This window comes from Pan troglodytes, chromosome 2, assembly GCF_028858775.2.
Source record: "Pan troglodytes isolate AG18354 chromosome 2, NHGRI_mPanTro3-v2.0_pri, whole genome shotgun sequence".
Taxonomy (NCBI): Eukaryota; Metazoa; Chordata; class Mammalia; order Primates; family Hominidae; genus Pan; species Pan troglodytes.
Window position 1 is genome coordinate 186,296,996 of NC_086015.1, and position 15,986 is coordinate 186,312,981.

The following is a 15,986-nucleotide window of genomic DNA, read 5'->3' on the forward strand; positions in this document are numbered from 1 at the left end:
CAAATCAACTTCTATTGCTTGTAAGTTATCAAAAAATCTGTGGTATTCTGTGATACTGGCACAGAATGGACTAAAATCTGATATTCAAGCCCTTGTGTAGTCCCCTTCCACAGTGTACCAGAGATGGTTTGTGTGAACCATAAACAGACACGCGATAGTATGTTTCTTCTGTGATTAGGTTATAAAAAATATGACGGCTTTCATCTTGGTCAGTCTCTCTCTCTCTCTTTTTTTTTGAGATGGAGTCTCGCTCTGTCGCCCAGGCTGGAGTGCAGTGGCAGGATCTCGGCTCACTGCAACCTCTGTCTCCCGGGATCAAGCGATTCTTCTGCCTCAGCCTCCCGAGTAGCTGGGACTACAGGTGCACACCACCATGCCCAGCTAATTTGTTTGTACTTTTAGTAGAGACGGAGTTTCACCATATTGGCCAGGTTGGTCTCAAACTCCTGACCTCGTGACCTGACTGCCTCGGCCTCCCAAAGTGCTGGGATTACAGGTGTCAGCCACCGCTCCCAGCCCTCTCTCTCTTTCTCTCAGATCACTATAGGTAACTAATATAGGACCTCTTATTTATCTCAGCTCCTACAAGAGTATCTGGCATTTAGCAAATCCTTATCAATGCTGATCAAATGAATGAATGAACAAACGTGGCGACATTTAAGTAAACTAGTAATGCAGTCAGTCTAAGCTAAGAGTTGAGACATTTCATATGTAACTTTAATGTGGTTTATCTTCTCAGGAATTCCTACCAAGTGATAATGTGGCAATGGAGAATAGAATGAAACAAATTATAGAAAGATGATTTAACTTATTGATCTGAGCAAAAACCTAAGATGATTGTAAACAAAATTTATACAGCACAAAAATGAATCATAAAAAATAAGTGACATGCACAAATCTCCAAAGTAAGTTTTTATTACAAAAACCTTTACTACAATTCAATGTTTTATTAAGACTAAAGTCAGGACCTTGCCAACTTACTGAGTCATAAGGAAACACATGAGGAAAGTCAACATGGTCTCTAGGCTGACTTGAATTATTCCTTGGCTAAGAATTCTAGGGTTATGTGGACTTTTCTGTTAACATCCTGACTTAGTTCCTTTCTTTAGCAGCAAAAAAACAGCAGGAATAAAATTCTTGGCAGGCTGCTCTACAGAATAAAGTGAACAATAGGAAATATGGATATGAAGTGCAGAAGCAGCAAGTTACCACAAGAGGGGGCTATACACTCAAGAAAGAACAGTTGGTTAGCGAAGTTTCTCTATTATCAAAAAAATTTAAAAATACTTTGAGTTTATTTGATGCCTTCATCTTTACAGCCCAGCTAAGCAATCCCATAAAAATGAGAAACTGACTAATGTTTTACAAAGCCCCTCAGTCTCCTTCCAGAGAGTGGAGGATTTATTAAGGATAGGCTATTTTGTTATCTGCAAAGCTCTCCTTTCATCTACCCTAATGTCTCATGATCCTGGATAAACCCATTTCCCCGTAAGGTAAGCGTATGCTGGTATGAGGTGTGAGCCTTCAGGCAGAGTGTGGTGTCATTGTTCTTGTAGGTAACTTGGTGTAGGGAGAAGACCAAAGACCTTGATGTCAGACCAACATGAATTCAAGCTCTGGCTCTGCCATCAGTTAGCCAGGTGACATTTAAGTGATTCAGTTCCCTTAAGTCTCAGTTTACTCATTCACCTATAAGTTGTGAGAATGAAATGAGGTATAGATAAAGTGCTTAGCCTAGACTCTGGCACTTTGTTAATAATTAAGGGCCATTATTATTGTCTCTTGCTTATTGTTTAGTTCTACCATCTGTAGCCACCTAATTCTTAGTCTAGCGAGTCTGGAGCAGGAGTCATCAAGATAAAAAATATAAGCTGATTTGTTCTTTTTGTTGGTTTTACATAAAAAAACTTAGACAACCTGAGATATGTTGTTCTTTTTGATGATTAAAAAAAACATTTAAGGCCGGGCGCAATGGCTCATGCCTGTAATCCCAGCACTTTGGGAGGCTGAGGTGGGTGGATCACCTGAGGTCAAGAGTTCAAGACCAGTCTGGCCAACATGGTGAAACCCCGTCTATAATAAAAATACAAAAATTAGCCAGGCGTGGTAGTGTGTGCCTGTAATCCCAGCTACTCGGGAAGCTGAAGCAGGAGAATCACTTGAACCCGGGAGGCGGAGGTTGCCATAAGCCGAGATCGTGCCACTGTACTCCAGCCTGGGTGACAAGAGTGAAACTCCGTCTCAAAAAACAAAAACAAGAAATTTAAAGTGGAAAAGGAGTTAAGTGCTACACCAGGAATATGTATGTTACATGAAACCATAAAACACAGATAGTAAAAGCACTGAAAGTCCATTTGATAACAAAGCAAAGGCATTTTTTTTAAGATCAAGGGTAAAATAAAATCTTCAATGCAAACACAGTAGTATTAGTTACAATTGACCCTTGGTTTATAATTTGAAGGCTTATTCTACTTTACATATATTATGTTAATTCAACATATCTCAAATGTTGACTTTGAGTGGCTAAAATATTCTAAAGGAAACTAGAAAATAAACAGCTCACTATATCTTTCATAAAGTAAACAAAAAGTATTTAGAAATTGATGTGCTGCCTGAACTTAAATCACACATGACTCACTTGGTTTGAATGGAAGATGGTGGTTTACATTGTTTGAAGGACCCACACTCTGAGGGAACTTCCCAACATCCATCCTGGAAGGGATGAAAGAGTTCTCTAAATTCCATTATTTTCATTCCCCCCGGGCAACAATTAGATTCTCTGGTATCCAGATGATTGACACCTTAGGCGGATTTTATAGACACCCATACCCATAAGGCAGAGACCAACCACGATGGCCCCAATCACAGGAAGCACAATTGTGTAGTCAGACGAGCACTCATCCACTAAGAGAGAAAACAAATACAATACAGTGGGTAAGGTTTGGTGATGCAGTCCAGAAAGCAGGCTAGAGGGGAAAGAAGATGAGCTTTGGCATCAAACAAAGCTTGACTTTTAACTCCACCATTAACTAGCTTTGTGTCCTTGGGCAGGTAATTTACCCTTGCAATTTCCTAATTTATAAAGTAAGCAAATAATATGTAAGACTGTCGGAAGATTAAATAACCATATTTTCTTAGTAATTAACATTCAATAATCATAATCCTCATTTCCTGAACTGAGCAAGAAGTCACTCCAGGCATACTCCCTGCTAAGTGGGATATGCTTACATAAAAGAGACCAGCCGGGTACAGTGGCTCACGCCTGTAATCCCAGCACTTTGGGAGGCCGAGGCGGGCGGATCATCTGATGTCATGAGTTTAAGACCAGCCTGACCAACATGGAGAAGCCCCATCTCTACTAAGAATACAAAATTAGCCGGGCGTGGTGGCACATGCCTGTAATCCCAGCTACTCGGGAGGCTGAGGCAGAATTGCTTGAACCCGGGAGGCAGAGGTTGCAGTGAGCCGAGATCACACCATTGCACTCCAGCCTGGGCAACAAGAGCAAAACTCCATCCCAAAAAAAAAAAAAAAAAAAAAAATACCATTTGTGTGACCAGTGACCAGATTACAGATGATCTCTTGAGAAACATGATTTTTATCCACTTTATAAAACATTTTTGTCACTCGTAAGGTTCTATTGTATTACTTTTAGCTAATATTAGAAAACAGACCAAATTATTTATGAGAGCTTAAAAGTGAGAGTTTACAAACTTATCAAGACTGTTTATTCTTTATACCATTAGAAAACGCTTACTCAATTCATTTAATGTAATTGATTGGGTCAGAGACTAATAAATCTCAACCGAGGAAAGACGGAGGGGTCTGGGGTAAAAGGGGAAGTTCATAGAATACTCTAATGAAGAGACTGGGAGAAAAGAGCAAATAAATGAAGAACCATGTCTTAGTCATTATAGCTAAAAAGATACATGTGTGAGGTCATTGTACGAACTAACACTGAAATTATGTCCTGAACCAAGGATCACCATCAACCCAATTCAGTGTACCTGAGATCTGAGAAAAAAAGGATCAGAAGAGGTCAGAGAAGACAGAGTGGCAATTAATTAAAGATTCCAGGAAAAAGAAAATTTGGACAAGAAAGAAACTGTGATTGTAGTACACTATTTGGCTTGACAGCAGACAATATTTATAAAACTATAATAATGTGTGCCTGAATACCTTACTGATTTACCCCAAAATAGTTGTGTAACCACAAATCTTTATGTGCTATAGCAGGAAGTCTAAAATGTATCAATTAGGAACTATCATGATAAGCTTTTTATTTTTTAGAGTTATGGAGATAGCAATCAGAAGAAATTGTTAAAATTAGTTAAAAGTATCTTGTATCTTGGGGCAGGGAGGCAGAGGGACAGAGAAATGTTGCTTTCCATGATAAGACCTTTTGGAGTACACGAAACTTTGTTACTTATATATGTTTCTCTTTTTTTGCAGCCTGGAACTCCTGACTTCAAGCCATCCTCCCACCTCATCCTCTTGGGACTAGGGGTGTGTGCTACCATGCTGGGCCAATTTTTTATTTTTTAGAGATGGGGTCTTGCTATGTGGCCCAGGCTGGTTTCAAACTCCTGGGCTGAAGCAATCCTTGACTTCCCAAAGTGCTGGGATTACAGGCGTGAGCCACCACACTTGGCCTATATTTCTTAAATGAAAAAAGAACTTTGACAAGCTAAGGAATTAAAATGAGTGGGAAAAAATACAAAAAGTTAAAACAAAATGTAACGCACATACCTGTTGACCCAATAATTCCATCTCTAGGAAATTATCCCAAAGATATATTCATACACTATGCAAAGATATATTACAGCACTGTCCATTTTATGAGACAATTGAAATATACGTAAAAACTAAAATAGTATTCAGACAATAGAAAATAATATAGCCATGAAAAAGAATGTGGTAGGTCTCAGTGTTCTGTAACAGAAGTTCCGTAAGCTCCGTGAAGCATCATGTGAACCCAAACCCATGTGCTTGTGGGTCTGGTGTGAAAAGATACACCAAAAACTGGCAGGAGGACTGGGAAGGAAGTGGAGGGCAACTTTTACTCTCTCGTTAAGCTATTAAATTATTTAACATTGTTTAAACATTTCTAAAATGCAAAAGAGTACACAAAGAAAAGAAGTGACTGATCCAATCACCCCATTTCTTCTATTTGAATCAATCACTATAAACCTTTTTGGGCATGTGGTTCCTCTGTGAATGTGTGTGTGTGTGTGTGCACACGTGTGCATGTGTGCAAACTCACGTGCATGCTTAAAGCAAAATCACTCTATTTTAAATAGTCTATTCTCATTATAAATAACTAAAATAATAGAGAAAAAGCACAAACAAAAAAGTAAAACCAATTACCCCAAGACCATCCACCAAGAAATGTCATTGCTAATATGGAGAAACATTATTTCAGGCCTCTTTCTTTAGAACTACAAGGATAGATAGGTTAGAAAAATAAATAGAAATACTTTTATTAAGATAGGATAATACAAGTACTATTTTATTACATTTGTTAATTTCAATTTTACTTGTGTTTAACAGGATAAAAGAACTTGAAGGAATTATCACAAACCAATGTTTCTTTGTCATGGGAAATATTGGTTCATAAAAGGTCCCTTTAGAGTTCTAAAAAGAGATTATGAAGTATGCATTAAACAATTATGAAATACATTAAGAGGTTATGAAGTAAATTGGACTTGTGTTTGCTAAACTTCGTTTCCAGTTTAAACATTATCTACTGATACTGTTTTGAAAGAGTAGCACTAACAGATTCCCTTCCATCTCCCCTCTCTTCAACTCCCCCAATTTTTTTTTTGAGACAGAGTCTTGCTCTGTTGCCCAGGCTGGGGGCAGTGGTGCGATCATAGCTCACTGAAGCCTCCAGCTCCTGAGGTCAGCCATCCTCCCACCTCAGCTTCTCAAGTAGCTAGTAGTACAGGCAAATGCCACCCCACTCAGCTACTTTTTAAATTTTTTGAAGAGATGGGGTCCTTACTATGTTGCTCAGGCTGGTCTTGAACTCCTGGCCTCAAGTGATCCTCCAAACTCAGCCTCCCAAAGTTTCAGGTGTGAGACACTGTGCCCAGACAACTCCAAATTTTGAATAGTTATGTCACTGTTTTTAACATTGTCTATGTTTTTTTTCTTTTTTAAAAAGTAAACTGATTTTATTGTGAAATTCTCATAGATGGAAAATTAAATCAAACATTTATTCTGTCCATTTCATTTTATAATAACCTTATCACTGATTTTTGTACCATGCATTTCAATGGCCTGTTAAATGAAAAATGTTTTAAAAACTTTTAATTTTTGATGTTTTTAGCTTAAATTTTTTCATTAAGAAGCCCACAGTGCCAGTAGCCGCCCCCCAAGCCCTTGTGTGAACAACGTTTTGGTTGCTATTTCAACTTAAGGAAACAATCTTTGACCTTGATCCATTGTCCAGGTTTATGACACTTCAATTCTATTTGATAACTATCATTCCTGTAGTCTTTAAAATGTGTTCTGACTGGCTGGGCACGGTGGTTCATGCCCGTAATCCCAGCACTTTGGGAGGCTGAGGCAGGTGGATCTCAAGGTCAGGAGATCGAGACCATTCTGGCTAACACAGTGAAACCCCGTCTCTACTAAAAATATGAAAAATAAAATAAAATAAAAAAATAACCAGGTGTGGTGGCAGGCGCCTGTAGTCCCACTTACTTGGGAGGCTGAGGCAGAAGAATGGCATGAACCTGGGAGGCGGAGCTTGCAGTGAGCCGAGATCACGCCACTGCACTCCAGCGTGGGAGACAGAGCAAGACTCCGTCTCAAAAAAAAAAAAAAATGTGTTCTGACGATTTAACACTGTCATATGATTTGAAAAGTCAAAATAATACAAGATGCTGTGCATTGAGAAGTTTCACTTCCACCCTCGCCCCTTCCTCTTAGTTCTCCCTGTCCCCATTAGATGATTCCTTTCCTTAGTTCTTGTTTATATTTCTGATGTTTCTTTGTGCAGCTAGAACAATAATGAATATACTATTATGCACTATGCTTTTTTGATATAACATATTTTGGAACTCTTTCCTTAAACATACATAGCATCCTCATTCTTCTTGTAGCTGTATAGGATTCCATTGTGGGATGAATCACAGTTTTAAAATCTGGCCCCTATTGATGGACCCTTGGCTTGTTTTCATTTTTTTGCTATTATAAATAATGTTGCAATGAATAACCATGTACAAATATCATTTCATATATGTGAAGGTGTGTTTGTGTTCCCAGGCCCATAATTGTTTAGTATGTTTTATATATAAATGGATCAACGTCCTCCCATCTCAGCCTTCCAAGTAGTTTGGGACTACAGTCATGTGCCACCACGCCCAGCTAATTTTTGTATTTTTTGTAGAGATGGGGTTTCGCCATGTTGCCCAGGCTGGTCTTAAACTCCTGGGCTCAAGCAATCCTCCTGCCTCAGCCTCCCAAAGAGTTGGGATGATAGGTGTGAGCCACTACGCCAGGCCTACTGTGACTTTTCTATTCCTAAAGGCTGTTTATTTCCTTGTTTATATTGCGACTCATTTCCTCTCTTGGTGAATTTCATTGTCAACAAATATTTTTTTATAAGGGCTTATTTGTGTTGCATCCTTTGAATTATTTCATGTTTAAGAATATCTGCCTGGCGACAGAGCAAGACTCCGTCTCAAAACAAACAAACAAACAAACAAAAGAATATCTGCCTATTGTCTTTATACTTCATATTTTTGGGTCACACTTTCTTTTTCTTAGATCATTGTAGAAATTATTTGCTGGCTTTAAATGTTGTCAAGAAATTGGAGGTCAACTTTAACTTTCCCTTTTTATAGCTGATTTTATTTTATTTTCCATAAAGGCCTAAAGACTTCTTCATGTTTGAAGTTTTATAGCTTGTTTCCAATATGTCCCAGTGTTAAACTTTTGGTATCAATTCTTTTTTGGGACATGCTCTTTTAATCCCAACTTCAATTATTTATCTCAAGGAAATTTCCTTAAATCTTCAAATATATCTTCATTCTATTTTTGAGGTCTATACGTCAGAGGCACCAATTATACTTATGTTGGATGGGCTGAATAGCTTCTATATCTAGTAGCTTCCCTGTAATGCTTTAATCATAAGGTTTATCTGTATTACCTGTAATGATCTCAGTCATTCTCTCTATGAAAATAATATAATTTCCTCCCTATTTATTCTGCCTCTGACTGTTTCTATACATTATGCAGTGTATTGCTTTGACACTCATCTTGTTTTCTTACTCTTTCATTTTAACATCTTATCTTTAAACTCTGATTACCTGGAATTCACATTAAGTGATTCTCAGCATCAAGCAATTGTCAGGAATTTCTTTCTGTTCCTTGAATTATGTTTTCTTTGTATTTTACTATTTTCATTTCTAACTTTCTGTTATGGACTACATTGTATCCCCTCCCTGCCCCCAAATTTACATGGTGAAGCCCTAACTTCCAGGACCACAGAACATGTATTAGGACACAGGGTCTTTCAAGAAGTCAGTAAGTTAAAATGAGGTCATTAGGGTGGGCCTCTATCCAATATGAATGGTATCCTTACACAAAGAGGACATATGGATACAGACAGGTACAGAGGGAAGACCACGTGAAGACACAGGCCATCTACAGCCAAGGAGAGAAGTTTCAGAAAAACCAATGCTGCTGAGACCTTGACCTTGAATTTCTAGCCTCCAGAACTGTGAGAATATACATTTCTGTTATTTAAGGCATCCAGACTGTGGTATGTTACTAAGACAGTCTTAGCAAACTAATACACCCTCACTCCTTTTTTTTTTTTTTTTTTGAGACGGAGTTTCGCTCTGTCACCCAGGCTGGAGTACAGTGGTGCCATCTTGGCTCACTGCAAGCTCTGCCTCCAGGGTTGACGCCATTCTCCTGCCTCAGCCTCCCGAGTAGCTGGGACTACATGCGCCTGCCACCACGCCTGGCTAATTTTTTGTGTTTTTAGTAGAAACGGGGTTTCACCATGTTAGCTAGGATGGTCTTGATCTCCTGACCTCATGATCCGCCCGCCTCGGCCTCCCAAAGTGCTGGGATTACAGGCGTGAGCCACCGCGCCTGGCCTCACTCCTTTTCTTAATTTAATTTCAAACTATTCTTATTTTGCTGCAGTATTTTGGCACAGTGGCCATGCAGTTTGTTTTCATCTTGCTCATGCTTGAGTGTGACAGTCGAGATACTCCATTTCCTATGATGCCGTTTGGGTGAATTATGGTCTTTCTTTCCATTGCATCTGAGATCAGTTAATGTTTCCCTTTGGGTTAGATATTTGGATTCTATTCTCTTTTTTGTAGCATGGAAACTAGCTGCAGCCTGGAGCGATCGTCTGCTTTGGGGTTTCTTCCCCAGTTCGCCTCCGTCTGTCCCTACCTTTACTCTTCCCAGTCTTCCTGGGAGCCATTTTCACTACCCTAGGTTGGAAAAGGAAGAAAATAAAGCAACCCACTCTTTTTTTTTTTCCTCCAGGTTTAGTAATGGAGGAGTTCACAGAATTTTTTTTCCCTCTCATCACAGGCTTCTTAGGGTGAATGTGTGTGTGGTTAGGAGGGGAGGCAGGTGAGGAGCCCAGCTCCACTGCCCCCTCTGCTCTCCACCTGGAAAGTGGGCAGGACTGTGAGTAAATTACACATCCAAGCGTTTATTTACTGGCCATTCCAATGAAACCTTTGCTTTTTGTGGTTACCAGAATGCTAATTCAAATTAATTCTAAAAATAATCAGTACTGGGGTCGGGGGAATAGATAGCAGGAGTCCAAGCAGTGGCCATCATCCAAAAGAACTCACTGAAGAAGGTAGGGAGGAAAATTAAATTTAAGTGGTCATATCCCTCTATACTTGATTTTAAATTCTGCTTCTTGTTTCATCTGCTAGGGGAGAAATTTCCACATGCTAGAAGGTAAATCTTACATTAATCATTCTGCAGAAGAGTGAGTGGCCGGTGAATAAACACCTTGTCCTCTGCCCTACAGAACTTTCGAGTGCCCTTAACACTGGACACAGGGGAGCCTGGAGCAGGTGCCAGTTTGAAGGAGGAGGTGGAAGGAGATCACAGCTCTCCAAAGCCAAGCTCTTGCTGTTAAGCCCGAGTCTCTTTGGGGAACTCCCGGGTCCTCATATCAGATTGTCATCAACATCTGTTTTAAGAGGGAAACAGACATTTCCTGACACTCTGGATGTCTTCAGGGGCTCTTAGTGCTCTTTTGAAGCTGCGGTGTGCCCTCCCCACAGCCCCAATTCTAAGAAAACAAGGAGAGCAAAAATGCCTCCTGGGAGAGTCAGTACATTTCCTAAGTAGGCAGTAGTTTTAGAGTTGTTGCCAAATTTCATAAATGTCATGTTAAAAATAATGAATGGCACCTCTGGAAAATTTGGAAAAACAAGAAAACTTCCAGTCAGTAGAATCAATTAAGAACATTCCTCTCCTTTTTCTCTGAATGAAAAACCCCCATCAATGTAATAGGAAACCATGAATAACATCCTAAGCCATATTTTAATAGAATTTTCCCCTCAGATATCAACCGTCCCCCATCAGGAATGTACTGCTTTTGGTGAATGTTTGCGTAAAAGGGAAGTGAGTGATCCTCCAGGCAGGTCTACCTCTTCCTGCTTGCCATTCCATATTGTCTCCCTGCTCTGTCTCCCTCCTGTCCTGCAATGGTCCAAATGGACACATTTACAAGAATAAAACAACATCAAAGAAAAGCCGACAAACCCGGAAAAAAGTAGCTAAGAAGGCAGACAACACATGAAATTGAAGCAACTGAAGGGCTAACATTTATTGAGCCCCTCCTTTTTTGCCATGATCTTTGATATGTGCTTTAAATTAAAAAAGTGAAATAGGCAGTTTCCTAATTTTTTAAACTGATAATACATTACAATAGAGTAGGATATGTTTTTTTTTTAAATAATAGCATATTAAGATCATCTATAATTTAAGTAAACCAAATTTGGGTGAAATCCAGGAGTTTAAAATCATTTTGTAATCAACTTTGAAATGCATTGGTTTTTTTAAAGTAATGTTTTTAAAAACTGAAAATCAGGACTCTTTAAAATGTATAAGAAAAATCAGTCAATTTGTAAATGTCTTCCCCACAATTCTCCCTCTGGGTTTTTGCTTTCTCCCTTCTCACAAGCACCCCGCTCATGTCTCTGCCTATTGCCCCTAATTCCGGAAGCCAGCACTGGTATATTCAGGTATGGCAGAGGGCATCAAGCACACCTGGCATGGCCTCCCCAGAGCAACAGGAGGAAGTAGGGGAGGTGCTGTTTCCCAGCACTGCGGTAGCCCTTTGGTGGAAAGTTAGGTATCCTAATCAGCTCAGGAGGCTGCAACAGGCAACGAGACAGGTCAATCCTTTCACTTCAGGCTGAATATGATGCTGGAATTCCCAAGACCTTAACTTTGCACATTTTGAAGAAAGTGGGGCTTTACATGCGTTCATATCCTCTACTGGGCCTCTTTCTGGCCACCAGACATGCGGTTAGCAAAATGACAAGCAGTCCTGTGATACTCAGGCCCATGGCCACAGGGATTTCTCTCCTGTTTCTGTCACTGAAGCATTCATCCGCTGTAATTGAAGTCAGAGTAACAAGTGTTACAGACTGGCCACAAATGCTGGGAAGTGGCACTGCCACATCTGCCTCAGCTTTGGAGAAAAGAAGACAGAGGGGGAAGATGGAGCTGTTGGGGCTCAGACAACCGTGGGTGAAAACGAGAGGGAAAGGGTCAATACAGTGGATCTGACACGTGTAGCACTGGTAATTAGTTAGGGAGCTTATTAAATTGCAGATGCCCAGACACATGCCCAAGAAATGATAATTCAGTGGGTCTGAGCTGAGGCCAGGGGAATTCTGATGCTGCTTCCAGGCAGATCCAACTTTGAGAAAATGCTAGTTTGGCCTAGAGGGTTGTGATCAGAGTTATGTCTTGACTCTCAAACTAGAGTAATTCCCGGAGCCATATTCTCCAACTCTAGTAATAGTTTGAGACAGAGTCTCACTGTGTCACCCAGGCCAGAATGCAGTGACAAAATCTCGGCTCACTGCAACTTCCGCTTCCTGATTTCAAGTGATTTTTATCCCTTAGCCTCCCGAGTAGCTGGGATTACAGGCATGTACCACCATGCCGGGCTAGTTTTTTGTATGTTTAGTAGAGATGGGGTTTTGCTCTGTTGGCCAGGCTGGTCTCAAAGTCCTGGCCTCAAGTGATCCACCTGCCTTGGCCTCCCAAAGTGCTGGGATTACAGGAGTCAGCCAACATGCCCAGTCCTAACTCTGTGTTTCTTACAGGGGCTGCTCAGATAGCTTGGGGCTCCTAAATCAGCATAATAAACAGCAAAAGAAAAGGACAGCAAAAACCCTAAAACTCAATAAACAAAACACAATGTTTGCAGGCTCCAGGATTTTAGGGAGGAGGAGATTTTAGGAGTCAGGAGTCTACCGTTTGGGATGACCATTATCTTTTACAAGGCTCAGCTTTGACACTTGCTGGATTCCTCTCCAGTTCTTCGATCCCCTGTTTAAAAATCGCCTATCACTCAAGACTTCTTTAGTCCACCCTCTCATCACCAATGCTGTCAGTCACAACTTCCTCTGGGCTCCCATAACCCTTTGCACATGTGTCTTTTAAACACCATATGGTATGGTAACTTGCTCCTCTTTTCCCCCTTCTCTTACTCTCTAGTAGAAAATCCTATTTACAGAATGACATACCTCTTCACATTTGAGCATCTTTAGTGAAATTTGAAGTGCAAAGACTAAGAAGATGGCGTTGAGTTGATAGGGTGACAGTGGGAGAACAAGGGGAACATTTTGGAAGTGGAATTATTAGGGCTTTGTGACTATTTGTATGAGAGGGTGCTGGAGGGACAGGAGTTAAGGAGAACTCTGAAGTCTGTTGTTTGGAAAACTATCCAATTAATGATGGTTTTAAGAATAAAAAAATGTAAAGACAAGCGAGCTTTTCTATGCATCCCTGTGAACACTGGCGTGCACTGCTGAAAGGTTTTATTTCCTGCCTCTGCCACTAAGAAATTTCCCAGACCTGATCACTTCCTGCTTCATAGAGGTTCTGAAGGGGAAGAAGAGCAAGTGTGTACCTTTTTTTAAGATCACACGATTACAGAAGTTTTTCAAATCTTCATAATGATTGTAAAAGAAAGAAATAGTTTTCCAACACTAGCAGTTTTGAGAGTGGATGACAAATGGGGCCAACCTCTACTGGCAGATTTTCATATGACTGTGGGACTCCGACAAAGCCTACAGAAACCAGGGGACCCAAGGCAAGCAATGCCCAGTCCTTCCTCTGCCAAATGCTTCCCACTGAGTACATGAGGAGAAGTTTTCTGCTACACACATCTGCAATTTCATGATGGAACCCAAAGCAAAATCAGATTCATATTGTAGACATTTAAAATACGGCTAAACTTCTAGCTAAATCTATTTTTGATAACTGGGAAGTACTCATCACATTTTTTAGTTATTATGAGAGGGATGTTTTAGAAATTGAAGTACATGACCCTCCTGGTCATATGTAGAAATCCTCGTAACACTGTTTTCCTGGAAGGGAGAAGAGGGCTTTTTCTGGCTTATGACTCTCCTGGTCATAGGCAGAAATCCTTATAACAATGTGTTCCTGGAAGGGAGAAGAGGGCTTTTCTGGAAAGTCACCCTGGTCTGCTCTTGGCCCTTGCCCAGGGACCTGTTTTCCTCCAGGGCAGTCATCAGGCAAGCTCTGCCTGCGATGGTCAGAACTCAAGGCAGAAGTTAGAGGGAAACTAAAACTGACTATGAGGAAACACTGTTGGGTGCGACAGCTTATAACTGGAGACGAGGGGCTCCAACAGCTTGTAATTGAGATAAGGGGGTCCAACAGAGTTTCCTTCTATTTTGAATTGCTGCATCTTGCTCTTTTCCCTCTGCAGGTGGGGAAGAAACTATTGTGAAATCTTGATTTTAGACATTACTGATACTCAGGATCTTTAAAGTGTTCTCCAAACGTATCTGAATTTACACCCAACAGGACATAAAGGGAAGTCGCAGGTGGTATTTCTGTTGTTTTGATTGAGCGCGTGAGTGTTTAAATGAGTAAGAATGTGCGTGAGTTGAAGAGAGTGCAACCCGCTGCGGGACAGCCGTGACTGGGTGGGTGCAGGTGCCTGATTCTGAGGTGGCCAGAGGAGCCTGGCCCTGTGAGCTATGTGGAATCACACCATCCCAGGAAGCTCATGAGATGCTTGCTCCTTTGACAGCTGCAGACAGAAAACACTTTGGATCTACCCTGGGGTCTCTAAAGTGTATGTTTCCACCTGATCGACCCTTAACTTACCATTTCCAAAGTGGTCATCTTCAAAATCAAAGGCTTGAAGTTGGACATCGGTTGTTTTCAGCTGCAGGTGGGCTGACAGCTGGAGGCTCTGTTCACTCACGCACTTGAAGGAATGCCCGACTGCTGTCTGGAACATCACCACCGCATGTTTGATTCCTTGGTAAATTGTCTCTGAAAAGGTGACAGATAGATGCATAAGAGTCCTGAGAGGTAACCGCTGAGCTCCAGCTGTGCCGGGCTGCCTGTGCACAGCTAAATGGCCTTCCTTCCTTCCGAGGGGCTTTCTGGGGTTTCTGCCACCTTCTCCCCATGAAAAAACACCCTGGTGCGGTTTGGAGACTTTTTCAGCTGCTCTGTTTGGGGTATAAGGGAGACACCTCACATAAACTGGAATGCGCAAACAATGAAATGAGAACTTTTGAGAATGTGTTCTTTGGTTACTTTAAATCATTGGGGACAGAGTGGGTGGGAACTAGTCAGTACTTGGGGGCTACAGAGAGGCGCCTCCAAAATTTTAGAGATAAAAGAAGATTGCTTTCTGAGACTTAGAAAGTCACAGAACCCCTAATGAATCAGTGAAGGGACATGCAGTCAGCAAATGCTTATCACCAGGCTGAATGTATTAGATGAGCAGGGTCAAGAACTCATTAGGGGTCAGGCGCGGTGGCTCACGCCTGTAATCCCAGCACTTTGGGAGGCCGAGGCAGTCAGATCACCTGAGGTCAGGAGTTCGAGACCAGCCTGACCAACATGGAGAAACCCCATCTCTACTAAGAATACAAAATTAGGTGGGCGCGGTGGCACATGCCTGTAATCCCAGCTACTCGGGAGGCTGAGGCAGGAGAATCGCTTGAACCCAGGAGGTGGAGGTTGTGTTGAGCCGAGATTGTGCCATTGCACTCCGGCCTGGGCAACAACAGTGAAACTCCGTTTCAGAAAAAAAAAAAAATTAATTAGGAGGGGTTGTTGCATCCATCCACAGAAACAGAGAGAAGGGAGAAGCCCATCTCTTCCCTTCTGATCGCCACCTGGGGAGAGAAACCTGCCCAAGGACTGGCCCTCTCTTATGAAAGGTATACCCTGTTCAAGGAAGTGGAGGCTTCAAGGCAGATGAAGTTAAACATTTTAATCATTGAGGCCAGGCATGGTGGCACACACCTGTGGTCCCAAGTACTTGGGAGGCTGAGGTGGGAGGATCATTTGAGCCCAGGAGTTCGAGATTGCAGTGACCTATGATCATGCCACCGCACTCCAGCCTGGGACACAGAGCAAGAATGTCTCTAAAATAAATAAATAAATAAATAAATAGGCCGGGCATGGTGGTTCATGCCTGTAATCCCAGCACTTTGGGAGGCTGAGGCAGGCAGATCACTTGAGGTCTGGAGTTTGAGACCAGCCTGGCCCATGTGGTGAAACCCTGTCTCTACTAAAAATACAAAAATTAGCCAGGCATGGAGGTGGGCACATGCAATCCCAGCTATTCAGGGAGGCTGAGGCAGGAGAATCTCTTGAATCCAAGGGGTGGAGGTTGCAGTAAGGTGAGATCGTGCCACTGCACTCCAGCCTGGGCAACAGAGCCATGCTCAGTCTCAAAAATAAATAAATAA

General features: G+C 41.5%; 1 protein-coding gene across 7 annotated transcripts in view; it reads right to left on the reverse strand.

The window, feature by feature from the left end:
• Positions 1–899: 899 nt before the first annotated feature.
• The window catches only part of LAMP3 (lysosomal associated membrane protein 3), a 40,768-nt gene continuing 25,681 nt past the window's right edge, over positions 900–15,986 (reverse strand). For 4 of the 7 annotated variants that reach the window (XM_016942360.4, XM_009446914.5, XM_063805287.1 and 1 more), the window contains 2 exon segments: positions 14,380–14,550; positions 10,804–11,620 (listed from right to left, as the gene is read on the reverse strand). In XM_016942360.4, coding sequence (XP_016797849.2) covers positions 11,481–11,620; positions 14,380–14,550 — 311 coding nt within the window. In that variant the 3' untranslated portion in view covers positions 10,804–11,480. 7 annotated transcript variants of the gene reach the window in all.